Source organism: Acartia tonsa, chromosome 2 (genome assembly GCF_053477335.1).
Source record: "Acartia tonsa isolate MP-2025a chromosome 2, ASM5347733v1, whole genome shotgun sequence".
Lineage (NCBI taxonomy): Eukaryota > Metazoa > Arthropoda > Copepoda > Calanoida > Acartiidae > Acartia > Acartia tonsa.
In genome coordinates, this window is record NC_137261.1 from 51276720 (window position 1) to 51294746 (window position 18027).

Consider the following 18027-nt stretch of genomic DNA (forward strand, 5'->3'; position numbering starts at 1 on the left):
AAAACAGTCTTAAATAACACAAATACTCAAAATTCAAGATAGAATAGTCTAAAACCTAAACGGAGAACATAATCTGTTGAATGATAGGCGGGATCTTATAGGACAAACAAGCAAATATTATGTAATAGGATATTTTCATTATATGCTAGAAATTACTGTTTCTTCACTATTATTAAAGATATATGTTTATAAATTTCAAGGAAACATTTGTTAATTAAATATCATTTTGTTGATAATATGTCAGCTATTACCACTTTTTATTAAAGCAAAAAAGTCGACATAAATAATATTGTTACTTAATTGACAATTATATATTTATTTTTAAAGAATTTGATCAATAATATGGTAAATAATTGATATTTTCAATTAGCAATTATTAATATCTTCTCATATTAATCATAATACATTTATTATACAATTAAACAATATCCATAAAAACGAAGCTCTGAAACGGTAAGACAAACTAACATTAACACTTGTAGAGTGTCAGAACTGTATAATCAGAATTATAGATTATGATTTCGAAACAAATTTTTAAGTAAATTTTTTTAAAACTACGTCATTACGGGATAATTTTTATGGACATTCTTACATTTTTAGGACTTGATTATAAAGATACTTCGCTGATAACATTGTACTTTGTTGTCCTAGGAATCATTATTCCAAAAATTAGACCAATCTGATAATTTTATCAAATAAAATATGTTGTTAAAAAGTTAAAAAGCAACATGTTTAAAATGGACGGAAGGACTTTCTGGTAACGATTATAGACTTACTTCGCTTTCTAACTCGTACCTAACTCCTACAGGAATCATCATGCAAAGTTTGAAATCGATAGAACAATTCTAGTATGCCTAAATAAACGAAAGGAGCTATCCGTTACGTACGGACGGACGTACGGATCGGCTCTAATTATAGAAAAGCTTCGCTTTTAAAAAGCAATAATAGCTATTATCAATATTATTATAAATGTGTCTTAATTAATGAAAAATAAATATTAATTAGGTGTTTTTTTCTCTTTTACATATTAGTCATTTTGTTTAAATCCTTACAATTCTAAAAGCGTAGCTTTTCTATAATCAGGTTGGGTCCGTCAGCCGTCTTTCTTGAACTGCCGCAGAAAAAATTTAAGTTTTCCCCATACTATTTCTAACGGGCAGAGTTTTCTAAATATAGAGTAGCTTCACTACTTATAAGAGTAGCATAGAAGGAGGAGGGGGGGGGGGGGGGGGTAAATAAGAATTGTTCTCTACCCTAAGAAATTTGACCATGACTTGATCAGTTTTAGGGCGAAGACATTTTACATTGTTAAAATGTTTTAAATAGTATTATATACACTATAAAAGCTTTCATTTCTTGCATATATAGGTCTACAACTTTTGTTAGATTTATACTTATAAAGTTTTGTTTAAGATATTTAAGTGCTTAAAATGATGGCTCGGTTGCATAGAGATAGCTGCCAGCAAGCAGTTGGTTTACTGAAGTTTAGCTGCTAAAAGGCTCTTCAAAAAAAGAAGATTAAAGTCTTTATATAAGCAGCTGACTGTAGCCTTCAAACCGCTCTTTAAAATGCATAGTTAAATATATTTTTTAAAGCAATATTTTTATCTAAAATATAAACATTTATAATAGCTGTTAAATATTAGGAAAATATTTACTAAACTACAAGTATGATATTCAGGGATTTTAAAAGATAACACAGTGATCCATAAATTGATGTTCATACCCAATAATGATACACAAAATTCCCCTTCTGTGGATTACAAATATCGGTTGAAAAGTTTGGACAGCAATGTGTACCAATTAAGATTCAATAAATATACCCAAAGTTTCAAAGCCAATTAATGAGAGAACCCGTTTATAAAACTTTGGGTACCAGTGTAATTAACAGATAAAATTTATCTTTAAGCAAAAACTTTTTTAGAGTTGAAATAAAAGTAAGAAAATGGGCATGCACAGTTTTTCTAAATAAGATATGTTCGCCATTATAAAACAAACAAGGATGACAACAATGCACAAAAATTTTACAAACATACAAAGTGAGTTATGGATAAGATGTTTAAAGTTTGTAAAAAATATAACTTACTTTTATTTATGTACCCAAGAGCTTTACAGACAAACCTACGGACCAGCCTTTAATCGCAGCTGATCATTTATCATATTTAGATTAAAGGTCTTCAAGAGTATTACAGACATCCGAGAAACAAATTTTATTATAGAGTGGTTTCCTATTGATAAGCAAAATACTGAATTTAATGCCCATTATATAATTACTGATAGTCCGACAGGGAAGAAAATTTTATAATGATTTTTTCATTGATCAGAAAAAAAGTTCAGGAGTCTATCTTTATTAGGAGGAGAGTAAATCACAGACAGAAAAACAGATGGACAGTCGGATATAGAGTAGCTTCGCTACTAAAAACAAATGTTCCAAATAAAATACCTCGCGATTAAAAGTACAAAAAAACTTTATAAATCGATATATTTTTACTTGGATGTTGCACTAGTTTTTTCATGAACTCTAATAAATTGAAACTCGCAGTAGGCTAAAATTAAGATATACCCCAATCCCTCCCTTCTAACTGGATGAACAAACTGACTATTAAATTTCCATGTGAGCACCCCTAATAGACAACAATTTTTCTCCTGTCAATATATCCACTTGTATTCTATATCCATTCCCGAATAATGTATTTATTTGCCTTTACTAAAATTGTTATTTTATCCCTCAAAAATAACTAAATATGCTTTAAACTTTTCCTTAAAAAAAACGTAGTAAACATGGCCATTTCAAGATTACAGATTATTGATTTTCTGTCTAGCAGGGAGGGAGGGGATATTGGACTGTAAATTATACTGGTACTCAAAGTTTTATAACAGTCGTTGGCTAAAAAGCTTTTAGTACTTTTGAATTTTGATTGTTTGATTCAATCTAGCAGTGTTCCAGATTCCGTAATGGATAGCTTTTTCCGTTAATTTAGGCATGTTAGAATTGTCCTTTCGATTTCAAATTTTGTATGATGATTCCTGTAGTAGGTACGATTTAGAAAGCGTAGCAACTGTATAATCATTACCAGAATGTCCGTTCGTCCATTTTAAACATGTTGATTTTTTTACTTTTTTAACAACAAATTTTTATGTGATCTAATCATCGGATTGATCTAATTTTCGGCATATTGATTCCTTAAACAACAAAGTACGATGTAATAAGCGAAGCAACTCTATAATCAAGTCCTAAAATGTAAGTATGTCCAAAAAAAAAATATCCTGTATCAAGCAGTTTTTCAACAAATTTACTTACAATTTTGCTTTGACTCTTATAAATTTATATTATGATAATTAAGTTCTAACACTATACAAGTGTTAATATCCGTTTGTCCTACCGTGTTTTGCTTTTATGGATGTTGTCATCCTTGTTTACTAATACTTTTAATGTACAGAAAGTTTGATTTTGTGTATCAACATTGATTTATCTCTATTGTCTTATCCCTTAAGATCCCTGGTCTTTCCTTGTTTTTATGAGAGCTTAGCAACAAAATATCTACATGCTAAAATGTCATATTTTTTTAGTAGCAAAACTACCTTATGAATAACATTTGAAAAAATTGCTATTTAGGATTTAATTTAGGTTAAGATATCCTAAATACATAAACGTCTTTCAGGTTTGGCTTCGAATCCGATTAAAATCCGCTGGATTAGAACCGGTTCTCAGCCATACTGAAAATTCATGTATAGCATCCTATTATAGACAATTTACCACGAATATTAAAATAAAAATCATAAAATTATTGTCGGTTTTTTACTTTCGGCCCCTCGGGTCTAACAAAACTTGTTTTAATCTTATAATTTTTAATTTTGATATCCGCGTAAAGCTGTCTATGATACGATGCGATAAATAACTATTCTATGACTTACTTTGTCCTTTTGTCTGTCCGTTTTAGATAGGATTTATTTATGTGCTTCGCTACTTATGGATTTTGTAATTTGTGCATATTTTTTTAATTTTTAAAAAGGAAAGCCATTGAGTTATAAGCTGAGAACTTTACCCAGTGAGGGAGGGAACATTGGATTCTAAATTATACTGGTCCCAAAAGTTTTATAACGGAGATCTCTCATAGTTCTGCTAACAGGTCTATAGTATACATGTATATACAGACAACTACCCCCCTTTCTTTTTCAAATACCTCTTTCGTCTGCTTCTAAATTATTTTCTGCTACTTGACTGTTTTAATATAAGCGACAACATCGGTTGATTTTCAATGACCCAATAGAAAGGTTGCACAAGGCGGTTGCGATGGGGAGATACAGTTATTTAACCCTATCTCCCTCTAGTGTTTTACTCTAATGTTCTGCTTGATAACTTTGGGGAACTTTTATTAAATCATGGTTGGTTGGTACAAACTAACAATGTCTAAACTATTTCACCAATATTTTAAAGCTACTTAAAGGATAAATATACTTGTTGATGTACATTAATTTATCGTCCATAGTCTTATGCCTTAACTTCCCTGAGACTTTACATAGATAGTTTATGACGTCTTTGAATATATATTAATTCATTACAAGTAAAAATATTAAATATATATCACTTGAATTTTAATCCTTATATAAAATTTACAAATGACTATCTTTTCATGACAAAAGAACATAAATCTATATTTTTGTCTATAACTACCTTTGTATATTTGTTATTTCATGCTTTGTTATAATCGCAACTTATAGACATTGTCTATAAAAAGTTTGATTGAATAACCTCAATAATATAAACAAATTTCAGAGGGGGGGGGGGGGTAGGGGGGGTGTCGAAAATTTTGGCTCCCTGTTAAAACCCTGTGCACACCACTGATGCCAGTGTAATTTACAGCCCATTGTTCCATTCCTTCCTGAAATTTTTTATGGATTTAAGGCATGAACATTATAAATTTTGTAAACAATTTACTGGATTTAAACTTCCCAATTTTCCTTAAAAAATTAATACAAAGTTATCATTATATTTTTGTTTTTCCTGCTCAAGCTACTTTTTTTTACTTTTTCCAGGGCAAAAGCTGCAGTTTCCTTCGGCCAGGCGGTTACAGAAGTAACCCAATTAGCCTAACTCTCAGCCGCAGATATCCAATATAGCCATACTCGCTCATAGCCACCAGTAGCCGTCCTTAACCCCCTTCAGCCGCAGCCGCATTTGTGCTGCCATAGGCGCGGCTGCCGACACTTTTCTTTTTTTCCTTTGTACTTTTAGTTAGATTATCTGTTGTTAACTAATAAATGATGTAGTGTCCATCTCCGCATTAATTAAGAAATAGTCTCGTGTCAAAATATTCAAGTTCAACTTTTTTAACAATTCAAGATCAGAGCAACATTTTTGACATGTAGAAAGGTATTGGAAATTATTTTTTTTAAAACAAAGGTAGTCAAGTAAGACTTCCTGGCGGACCCTATTGGAAAAGTCCATGTTTTAATAAATAAAGATGTTAGGAAGGTAGTGTAAAGTTTTCCAATAGAATCGACAGGAAGTCAATGACTTACTATCTGGACTTCCTGGCGACCTTATTGGAAAGGTCCATGTTCATATAAACAAAGGTGTTAGCAAAGAAGGTCGCCAACAAGTTCTCCAATAGAGTCGCCAGAAAGTCCATGACTTACTACCTGTACTTCCTGGCGAACTTATTGGAAAAGTCCATGTTTGAATAAATAAAGATGTTAGAAAGATCAGCAAGGTCGCCTAACAGTCCTTCCTGTCTCCTATTTTTTCTTTCATAAAAAGTTAATGGGTATGGGGCGTATCATTGCTCTTGAATTGAGTTGAGGTAAATCACCATGTGATATTCAATTTCCAAATATTGTTCCATTTTAGAATGTACCAATCCAGATATTAAAAACACTAACATTTTTCCAATCAAGTTTTTATTAATAAGTCCCTATCCCTTTTATTTATAAAAATGACCGCCAGGAGTCTCTAGGTGTCAATTGTCCAGGCACAAAATATCAATTTTAAAGTGTCATAGCAACACATTTCTTGCGGTAAATACGGAAAACTTTTTGAAGATAATTTTGGTGAATTTACTTGTTTTCTAAAATCCCCTCAAACATAACCATCAAATTAACAAGCTTTTATTGTGTATGGAGAGAAATTGCACCTGTTAAAGGTTCAAGGTATGCCTTACAAAATCGGGTAATAAATGTGACACCCTAGAATATCTCACACAATTACGAATTCTTTGACACAGGGCACACAAAAGTTGAAACAAATTTCTTAAATGACTTTTATTTTTTTTGAGATGTTTCAGTAACTCTGTGTTGAAAAAAAAGAGCTATTTGCCCTAGGAAAATGTTTTAAAACATGATTTAAACAAGGATGAAAACACCCATAAGAGTTATTCAAATCATAAAGTTTATTTTCAGTTTCAGTGAAAATTTGTACAACTCTCTCACAAAATTAAATTAAAGTTGTTTTCAAACTAAATTATCATGTTATCGATCGTAAATATAACATGTCTAAATTAACGTTAAAAGCAATACTTTAAGGACTGACAGACGGACCTTCATTAATAAAAGCTTCGCTTTTGTCAATATAATTAAAATTTCTTGAAGAAATATTATTTTGCAGGGATAATTATTTTGTTTTTTAAACAGATATAATTTTAAAACTTAAAATATGAAAGCAAAAAAATTTAAAATAAAATTAGTCTGTAAATGTTACTTGTCCCCAAAGTTTCATATAACTGGTCCCTCATTCTTTGGCTCCGATACTTTGGGAACTTTTATTAGATCATGATTGGGTTGTATATAAACCAGCAGAGTAAAACTGGTTTTCACAATTCATGTTCATTAGTTTATCGTCCATTGCCTTATCTCTTTTATTAATTATAATAAAGGTTTTGTGATTTTTTTCTGATATATTTACACACATTTCTCATAAATTATTCAGTGACTTTTTTATGAATATAGTAATAAAATTTATCTTTTTACATATTCTTTTTCATTTAGTAACAACTTATAGTTTTATTCTTTTAGACATTTTTATTCAATTTTATGTATATTAGGCTCAATAAAAGTACCCACAAGTTTAGATTATGGGTATGCTTGAATTATTTAAATTCTTTTATACATTTTATGTGTACTATACTTTCTATGTGTAATTTAGAAAGGATAATAAATATAAAAAGTCTAGATGATAAATTGGACCACTGAAGTAAAAGAATAGAGAGAAGACATAAGCTATATGTAACTCTGTTCACAGGGCAGGAAACCTGTACCGATTTTGTTTTGGTTTTAGAGTTCATATAATAGTTCTACCAGCAGAAAAGGGTCTCTACAACTTGTGCCAGTTAGTTGTCTAAACAGTAACAAGCCACTTCACAGGGGGGGCATAGGCCGCTGACATTTGTCAGAGTTTCTGTAACAATGTGGCTTTTTTTATGGATATTGGATAGGGTTGTCAGCTCTAAGCCCTATGATTGTTATGTAAAGCTTCCATTTACCCATCAGACAACCAAACCTTTGATTGCATTCCTTTTGTCTGAGAAGTCCTCACTGTGCATGGTAGTAAGTTGCGCCTGTTTTGGGCCAAGGCATTCCCCCTACTCTAACTATTTATGTCGCGCACTTGACCTAGCAGCAGTAGGAACCATTTTTAAAGTCTTTAGTTATGGCGCGGTGTCGGACCGAGATTCGAACCTACTACCTTCCCAACGACGAGCAGATGTGCTACGTGTTGAGCCACGGTCGCGAGTGAGTTAGTTGTCTATATATTTATTATTAGACAAATTATCTCTAGTTATATAATCATATCTTGAATGCATTAGGATAGAAATTTAGTTGTGGAAATTTAAGCGACTTAAAATATCCTAGCTCGCATTAAAGGATTTATAATCATATGTAACTAAATAACAACATAATAGTTGATTCACCACTTGCTTTTAGGAGGGATCGGGATGTCAAGAAAATAGCCTAAAACGAACCTAAGACAATTAAAAACCTATTCTGAAAAGTACAACCAATTTGAACCAGCAATTTCAAGGAATTTTAGTTTTAGACAAAAAAAAACTTACTACTTTTTATTATAGGATATCTAGGGTAAGTCTATTAAATAATACAAAAGCATCATGTGAATTAACTGGGCTTATCAATTTAAAAACATATAAGAAGGTAATTTTTAAATTGAAATTAAATAAAAGGCCATCAACTTTTACTATAATAGTTATTGGAGTTTTGCAAGCATTTAAGGGATAAGACATTAAACAATAAATTAAAGAATATCCCAAATGATACAACATTTATTCTTCTGAAGATTAAAATTGGTAATCTTTGGAATCTTACTTCAAATCCTCAGATAAAAACATCAATCTGAGAATAATAGTAGCATATGCTCCTACAGAACAAGCAGATACAGAGGTCAAAAATGAATTTTATGACCAGCTTGACTCTGTATTTAAGAATGGTCATAAAGAGAAGGACCTGACCATGCTCCTAGGAGATTTCAATGCTCAAGTGGGGAGTAATAATGAGAATTTAGAAGAAGTCATGGGCAGATATGGCCTAGGCTTAAGTAATGGCAAGGAAAATGACAATGGTGATAGACTTGTAAGTTTTTGTACTGAAAACAAACTTGTCATAGGTGGAACCATCTTTAAACACAAAAAGATTCATACTGCCACCTGGAGATCACCAGATCAAAGAACCTTTAATCAGATAGACCACATCTGTATATCTAGACGTTTTAAAGGGTCTCTCCTTGATGTCAGGGTTGAAAGAGGACCTGATGTTAATTCAGACCATTATCTTCTATCTTCTAAAGTTCGGCTTAGATTTAAAAAGCAGGACACAAAGCCTAATCCCAGGAAAAAGTATAATTTAACAACCCTTCAAAACTCTGAAAAGCTACAAGAGTTTAAGCTCACTCTAAAGAACAGATTTGAGTTGTTGACTCTTCAAGAGGATGATGGAGTTGAAGATATTTGGCAAGGTATCAAAAAAGTTTATAATGATACTAGCCAAGAAAAATTAGGTTTCAAAAAGGCTAACCAAAAGCCGTGGATCACTCAAAGATCCATTGATCTCATGGATCAAAGAAGAGAGGTAAGACAAAAGACACTCTCTAGAAACTCTCCAGAAGATAAAGACCTGTATAAGATGCTTAGCAGGGAAATCCAAAGAAGTGTCAGAATTGACAAAAAAGAACACTTGGAAAACCTTGCTATGCAAGCAGAAAATGCTGCTAATCAAAATAGAATGAAAGATGTCTATGAGATTACTAAGAGCATTGCAGGTAAAGTACACAAATCAGGATCACACATCAGGGACAAGGATGGTTCACTCCTTAAAACTGATGAAGATATTCTAAATAGATGGGCAGAGCACTTCACTGAACTGCTAAATCTTCCAGTTCCAGAGGAAGAAACTGAGATTCCACCCTCAGATGCACATGACATTGACTGTCGAGCGCCAAATCTATTGGAAATCAAGGAGGCCATTAAAAGTTTGAAAAATAACAAGGCCGCTGGACCTGATAACATCCCAGCTGAGGTCATAAAAGCAGACCTAGATACATCTGCTGAGGCATTCCTACCTTTGATCACAAAGATATGGAATGATGAGTTATGCCCAGAGGACTGGAAGAATGGACATATTTCAATACTAGCCAAAAAAGGAGACTTGACCCAATGTGGAAACTACAGAGGGATAATGCTCCTTTCAGTACCTGGCCGTATCCTTAGTAAGATTCTTCTTAATAGAATAAAGAAGAAGGTTAATGAAAAGCTAAGACCTAATCAGGCTGGATTTAGACCAAATCGTTCCACTATTGATCAGATAACCTCTCTAAGAATCATCATAGAGCAATCCAAGGAATGGAACTCTGAGCTTTTTGTAAACTTCATTGACTACAAAAAAGCATTTGATTCTTTAGACAGAAGATCTCTCTGGAAAATCTGCCGACACTATGGCATTCCAGAAAAGATAATCAATATCATTAAAGCTATCTATCATAAAGGAGGTGGAAATGTAATGTATAAAGGTAAACTATCAACCTTTTTTGAGATTGTAACAGGCGTCAGACAAGGATGCCTTCTTTCTCCCTTCCTTTTCCTCCTTGCCATTGACTGGATCATGAAGAATTGTGAAAGTAATGATGGCATTCGCTGGGAGCTATTTGGCAATCCCAAATATTTAGGAGATCTGGACTTTGCTGATGATATTGCTTTGTTAACAAGCAATAGAAGTCAAATGCAAAGAAGGACTAACAGGATAGCTGAAACCTCCAAGAAAATTGGACTAGAAATAAATGTTCCTAAAACCAAAATACTCAGATTAAATGCAAATTCCCAAGAACCAATTACTATTGGAGACCAAATTCTTGAGGATGTAGATTGTTTTGAGTATCTTGGAAGTAAAATTGATGAAGCTGGAGGCACTTTAACAGATGTTAAAGCTAGAATTAACAAATCTAGGACAGCCTTTGCCAGCCTGAACAAAATTTGGAATTCCAACAACATCTCCATAAAGACTAAGTTAAGACTGTTCAAGTCAAATGTTCTCTCTGTTTTGCTGTATGGGGCTGAAACTTGGTTCCTAAACACAGCAGTGGTCTCCAAGTTACAGACATATGTCAATAAATGTCTCAGGAGAATCCACAAGATCTTTTGGCCAAATAAGATCACAAATGCTGAGCTTCTAGAGCGCAGTGATATGTCAGACATTAAACTGACAATAAAACAGAGAAAGTGGAGATGGTTGGGGCACACTCTAAGGAAAGGTCATGATGATATAACCAATCAAGCCTTGACTTGGAACCCCCACATAGGAAAGAGGAAACCAGGTAGACCAAAAACAACCTGGAGGAGGGAACTTTTAAGTGAACTGAAAGCTAAGGATATTCCATCTTTCAGCAATGCCTCAAAACGTGCCGAAACAAAGGAAGATTGGAGAACCATTGTGCATGGCCTACGTTCTGCCGAGAACTAAAAGGCAATGATGATGATGAATCTTTGGACACTGCAAAGTTTTTAAATGAATGAGATATTGTGCTTATAATTATACAAGTATAATTTACAATCCAATGTTCGCTCCCTTCCAGAATAAATCTAGCTAATTTTCTTCTTTAAATTTACATAGTTTATACAAAAAGCTTAAAATGTTTAACATAGAAAATACAAAAATAAATAGTGACAAACTATGTATATTGAAACTATTTTTGGCGCTTTCTCTCAAAGTGACTATCGAGCTTTGAACTACCCCCTCTGCTTATATTTTAGATAATTTAAAAAAAAGGGGAGTGGGCAGTTTTGCCTGCTTATTCATATCACAATCCTTGTGGGCTACCCAGTTCCAGGTAAGGAGGGGATAGTAGTCTGTTTATTACACTAGTCCCCAAAGTTTTATAATAACAGTTTCTTGTTCGTTGGCTTAACAACTTTGGAGACTTTTATTGATATAAGTTGCGCGTCAAAACGTTTCACTTTCAACCATTAATTTTAATCTAAAGAAGGGGTTACTTTGTGTGTCATCATTGGGGATGTACATCAATTTATCGGCCATTGTCTTATCCTTTTAGATCCCTGACCAAGTACCATATAAAAAACCAAACCTAACAAAAAAAAAAAAAAAAAAACTATTCCGTAATTATTTTCTTAAAAAGTGGATGTGGGTGGTTTGTGTGCTCGACTATACACTTCGAGGGAAACCACCCTATTTTAATTTTGAATACTTGCTGTCATGCAAATAAATGTTTAATTTCCAGTTTAGTTAATAAAATATGTTTTGTGGTTTAGTAACCAATAAATATACAAAGTATAGATGATCAACTCATCAACTGGACCAATAGTAACACAGTATAGAAAAAATCTGAACACATTATTGGTTAGAAATTGTATACTTTTTGGTAAGAACTCTCTTATTTATATTAATTTGAATTTCAAAGGAAAATGCTTTTAGGGGAGGGGGGAATTCCGTCCTTAATATAATGGGATTTAATTATGTCCTACTATATAAAGTAGTAAGTTTTTTTAATCTGTAGCACAGGATCTCAATAACCGCTGGGCCGATATTTTTCAACATTACAATGTAGCTTCGCATAGGTCAAGTGAAGCTTTATAACTATTTTTGGGGAGGGTACCACAAACACCCGTTAAAGAAAAATCGCCCCCAAATAGATTAGAATTTAAAATGGACTTGGGTTTCTCCATTCCCTTCCCCAAGTTCTCCTAGAATGCTCTAGGGGCGAATCCGCTAGTGTAACTCAAATGAATAAAAATCTTTGTCGGCTAAAAATTCCTTATCTAAGTTTTGACGTATTATTAAAGTCAGATTGGTCATTTAGAGCAATAAATCTATTACTGGTGTGAATCTACTTCCGTAACATTTCACATCTCTATTTTGTCTTCAAGAAAATTAATAATTTATCCTAAAGCAAATAAATTAAAGAGTGTGTCTAAAAATCGTTAATGAAGCAATGAGGAAGAATTAGCTTTAAATGATGTTGTAATAATGGGAGGTTATAATCTATAATACAAAGTAGCTTGGTGTCTGTCCGTCCGTCCGTCTGAAGCTTAAGATCTCGGTAACCACTGAACCGATCAGATTCTACTCTTTAGGGAATATACCTACTGGTCCTGTGGTGGTTTTAGGCTATTTTCTTGGGGGATGGGACAACCCCCCCCCCCCCCATTTTTTTTGTAGGAGATATCCTTGGTCCTTTTTTTGTAGGAGATATCCTTATTTTAGATATTTTTTTTACGAATTTCACCTTAACTTTTTTTTATCATCTCTTGGGGCAAAGCTCCTAGAGGCTAGGGGCAAAGCCGCTAGTGATTTGATAATGTGACACATATGCTGAAATGTTTGCACAATAGTTTAACCTGATGAAAAATTATAATTTGCTATTCCCCAACACATTAATGTTTATTTAAACCAACAAACTTTTCACTCTTAACGGTCGGGGGGGGGGGGAGAGGGGGGGGGTGGCGTTGAACGCCGGTTTTTTTCTATCTCATTTTCTGTGTCTGAAAGATAAGGGGCTATAACTAAGTGAATTTTTAAATATGGCTATGGCACATAACTGAAAGTTGGAATTTTTTGAATAATCCCATCCTGGCGGGCACAGGATGCCAGCAAGCTTGACAGGGTCATCCAGGTAAAGAGCAAAATTTGTTTTTGACTTAAACTAAGCATTTTATATTACCAAAATGCTTAAATATCCTCTAGTAGTAAATCCTTTTATGAAATAAAGGTGTTCAAGTCAATTTCAGGTTCCAGGTATGATCCTGTAGATCCTGATCGTCCAGGTCTCCTGAAATCTTTAAAAGCCTCCTGTGATCGCAATTTTTGACTTAGCGTTGAACGCCAGCTCCCCTCCCCCCTCCGACCGATAAAGGTGCGGCAAGGGGCCCGACTGATAAGGGTTAAGAAAGTTTACCCAATGTGAAATTTAAGAAATTTTTTGGCTAGTCTGAAAAAAAATATCTTTTTAAGTACACAGCGCTTATTACATTATACTAGTTGCTTCGCCTCAGCATATAGGGGAAGGTGGGTTAGAAAAACCTAGCCTAAAACCAACTTAAGTCATCACATTCGCAGCATTAATTTCAGAGATCTTTTGCTTTAGACAAAAAAAACCATACCATTTTTTGATATAGGATTATTTAGAACTCTGAAAAAAATCAGATGTAAATCAGCGTAAGAAAAATTAATTAATTAATTGATATGGACAAATTAAAATTTTAAGAATTGATTATAGAGATGCTTTGCTTATATCATTGCGCTTATTTGTCCCAGGAATCAATAATTCTAATGAATATGATTATCTTTTAAAATTGTTGAAAGTTTCGCTTTAATTCTATAAATATTCATGTAAAAACTATTTCACAAATTAAATTAATAATGCAAATATTTAGAAGTATGTCAAGGTATGCAATAAAAAGTTGAATATTTTCGGCAGCATAGCTAATCTATAACTAGGGTTAGACTGTTAGTCCTATGCTTTAGGATTTTTTTTCTTTACAATAGTTAGTTCTTGTTGTTTATTTATGCTTCAGTGAAAATTGATTCTTTTTACCGGAGAAGCTACTCTGTAATCTAAAGTGCTCGTCCGTAGGTCTGTACGTAAGAAACCATGGAAAACGTGATTTACTCAGATCCTATTTAAGATTGAAGTATGATTTTTTTTTTGTAAAGATTCACTTTACCTATGGGCATATAGTGCATAATTTACCTAGTCCGTTGGTCAATCAGTATTTACACAGCTCCTATAAAAGAAAGTTGACAGTTATTATCTTTTTAAAGATTCCTTTAAGTGTAAAGCATCTGCTCTATAGTTTTATTTGTCTTCTGTCGTTAATGTAATTAAATTAATTTGAAAAATTCGATTTTCTATTTGTTTTAATACATTTTTAAAATTCTCTTGTTGTTCAGCTTTTTTATGATTAATGATGTCTATCTGTCCATCCCGAATACTGTAAGGGGAACATACCTCTTAATGCATATCAATTATGAATGTTGTTGCATCCACTCGTTGTCGGAGCAGGATGGGTTCGAATCTCGGCCCGACACCCTGCGTCATAACGTTGGACGTTAAAATGTTTCCTTCTGCTGTGTGACTTAAATATTTAGAGTAGGGGAATGCCTGGCCCAAAACAGGCGCAACTTATTACCATGGACAAGTTAGGATTTCTAAGACAAAGGTCGTGCAATGAAAATATTGGTTGACGGAAGGCCGTATGACCCTATAAACATGCAAAGTATTATAAGAAAGGGTTGATTCACTATATAATTAGATCTCGTGGTGTTTCTCGTCTATCCGAGGCTTTACTATGGAAGTTGTTATCCTTGTTTCTATAATAAAGAGTAAATAATGAAACTAAAGAGAGACAAAAAAAACATTTATTTTAAAATGCAGACGGTGGTAACATTTTATAACTTTTTTGCCCACTATTAATAGTCATTTATCGCATCGTACTGTAGATAGCTTTCTGTGGATATCAAAATGAAAATTGTAAGATTAAAACCTGTTTTGTTATCTCCGAGGGGCCGGAGGCCTGGATTAAAAAAACTGGTTTTAATTTTGTAATAGTTGAAAATTGTTTGTAATACGATGATATTCATGTTTTTTTTAAAGTTTTGCTGAGAACCGTTTCTAATCCAGCGTATATTAATCGGTTTCGAAGCCATACTGGGAAAACATTTTATTACACCTTCTGTATTTAAAATGCATAAATTTGTTGTCAGTCATAATCAATTCTATGTACTTGGCATAGCTGCAAAGCTTTTCTAAACTTTGGATGAGTCCGTTTGTTTGAATGTAAGGTTCAGCACAAAGCTTTGATTCAAATTTAGACATGCTATCCTTGTTTTACTTATTTCAATCCTTTAATGATGATTCCTGCTATGATATAGAATAACTAGGAAGCGTGACACCTTTTTACCAATTATCAGTGAGTCCATTTGAGACATAAAGGTTTTAATAGTTATTTCTCGCATCGTATTATAAACAGCTTTCCGCGGATATAGAATGTACAATTGTGCCTTCGGCACCTTGGGGCTAAAAACTGGTTTTAATCTTATGATTATATATTTTTATATTCGTAGAATGTTGGATGTAATACGATGCTAGACATAGTTTTTTCGTATGGATGAGAACCGGTTCCTATCCACCGGATTCAAATGAATACGAGAAAATATTTTAAACAACTATTTTGTCTTATTGAACAAGGGAAATAACAAACATCAAAGCGAAGCTTAACAAAGTTGAATAATCAAACAGACAAAGATTATCAAAAATAAAGTCATTTGGAAAACTGTCACAAAAATGGATATATTAATACTTAAATCTTACATCATATTTTTAAATTCTGTTTTAAAATGAATCACGCAGCAGGCTACAATAACAATTCCCCTCTTCCACTCCTTCCTCCTATTAGATGAACGAACTAACCAATAAATGAGATGAGTTCCATGTTAGCAAGCTAAATATTCTCTGTCATATTATCCACGTAATTCTAAATCCATTGTCACAAATACATCGCTTAAAATATTTTACATAAATTTTCCTCCATTATCTTAACCCTCAAGATCTTTGATTATAACTTACTCTTTAGGTGCTGAAGGTTTCGGCGAGGCTGGGGGAGGAGTTCCAGATGTTTTTACAGCTGTTTCTTGAGTGGCTGCGCCACCCTCCTCTGCGGGTAACTCATTACCTGACAACGATTAATGACATGATAACCAAAATAAAAAAGAATATTTTAAAATCGGACCATAAACATCAAAGATATGTGCAAATAAGTAAAAAATAAAACGGCTAAAAAGCTGCTTAGATATTACATATTGAAATATGCTCCATAATGATGGTAACGTTATCAAGAAAAATCATAGGTTTAGATTAAATGGCTGCAGAGTAAATCACGTTTTCCCCATATCGTGTCTCGCGGAGGAACAAACGGACGGAAGGACATTTGATATTGTAGTGTAGCTTCGTTACTTTTTAAAAAAATTAATGTTTTCCGCGGAAAAAAAAATATATTTTTACCTGAACATGCGTTACCCATATTTTTCTAATTTTCTGTAAAAATTCTAAAAAAGCATGCACGTAAAATCACAAAACCACTAAAACACACATATTCTATTTGAACAAATTTTGGTATGAATATGTACAAGGTTGAACTGAAATAAAAACTATTTGATGTGGCGCTACGACGCTCAATTATGAACAAATATGCTTACAACCTCGGTGAGTCGGTATATTTAAAAGGTTGTGATATAGAAACGGAAAAAACTCCCCAAAATTTCACTGTGGTCAAAAATAACCAAAAATTTTAATATATTTTTCAAATATTTTTTTATTGATTTTAAGAGCTAAACTTCGTTTAGTTAGGTATGTTAGAGTTGTCCTATTGATTTTAATTATAGTGTTTAGGATAATAAGTGAAGCATCTCTATAAACAAGTGTCTATGTAAAAGAATCTTATAATAGATAAGGCAGGGGTTAAATAACTGCATGTTCACGGTGGAGGGACCCTATGCTGACTTTCAATAAAGTGTTTGAATATCAGCCAATAGCATTGGAAATATTAACACAGCTAAGTCGCTACAAAAGAGCAGAAAGTAGTTTTTTGCACAGGGGAAAAGGTCCCCACTGGAACAAGGCAGTTGTCTAGGTTATACATCTATACTTATAAATTTATTATGTAAACTTTATATGTAATATTTTTTCCTTTTGTAAGTGGTCACTATAATACAAGCTTAGAAACTGTATCATGAAATCACAAGTTTTCAAATCTATTAATCCAATAAATTATTTCTATATAAATGATAATTTTACCAGGGAAACCAAGAGATTGACGATAAATTGATATTCTGTGCATATCATTGATGGGCTGGTGGTTTCTTTAACCCGATTAAGAATTGACAAAGTCCTCATAGTTTCTCTGAATCTGTTGGTATTAAAACTTTGAGGGATTTTATTAGCTATTATTGAATTTTTGGTTGGTACAAACTAGTAGTGTCCAAACTTTTCCACCAATAGTTTTGTCTTGTACATAGATTTATTTTCCATTGTCTTTTTATCCCTTAAAATCCCTGTATAGATATTTATCCTTTCTTATCAAGTAATTCGATTTTTTGTCCGAATTTTAAAATTTTATCAACCTTAGAACCACCTATTGAGTTCTCCCTTTTAGGGAAGCTTCACATAGGTTCCGTGATGAATTTAGGCTATTTTTCTGTCCCTGTGTTGGAATGTATTTCTTGTATTCCCTGGCAAGTCCAAACCCATTAATTCCCTTTTCCTTACACCAGAGAATGAGTGTGTTACGCGGCATTCCTAACTATCTCCGCGCGTCGCTTGTAAACAAACAAAAAAGACGCGCACTTTTCCTTTGATGATTCCCATGTGAGGAGCTACGAGAATGAAAATAATGTATTGGTTGAATATACATGCGCTCTAATCCGTGGAAGATCTCAAATAAGCCTTCCTGCTTAGTTTGACATCATATGTGGTAAGAATTTATCTTTTAATTCTTAATAATAAGCGTAGAATGGTAC

General features: G+C 33.0%; 1 protein-coding gene across 1 annotated transcript in view; it reads right to left on the minus strand.

Moving 5' to 3' along the window:
• Positions 1 to 16688, minus strand: part of LOC145312110 (arginine kinase-like) — a 28602-nt gene extending 11914 nt beyond the window's left edge. The window contains exons 1-2 of the mRNA XM_080151248.1: positions 16514 to 16688; positions 16079 to 16184 (exon numbers count right to left, since the gene is read on the minus strand). Of these exons, the coding sequence (XP_080007374.1) occupies positions 16079 to 16184; positions 16514 to 16532 (125 nt within the window). The 5' untranslated portion in view covers positions 16533 to 16688. The remainder of the gene's footprint in view (positions 1 to 16078; positions 16185 to 16513) is intronic.
• Between the last annotated feature and the right edge of the window lie 1339 nt (positions 16689 to 18027).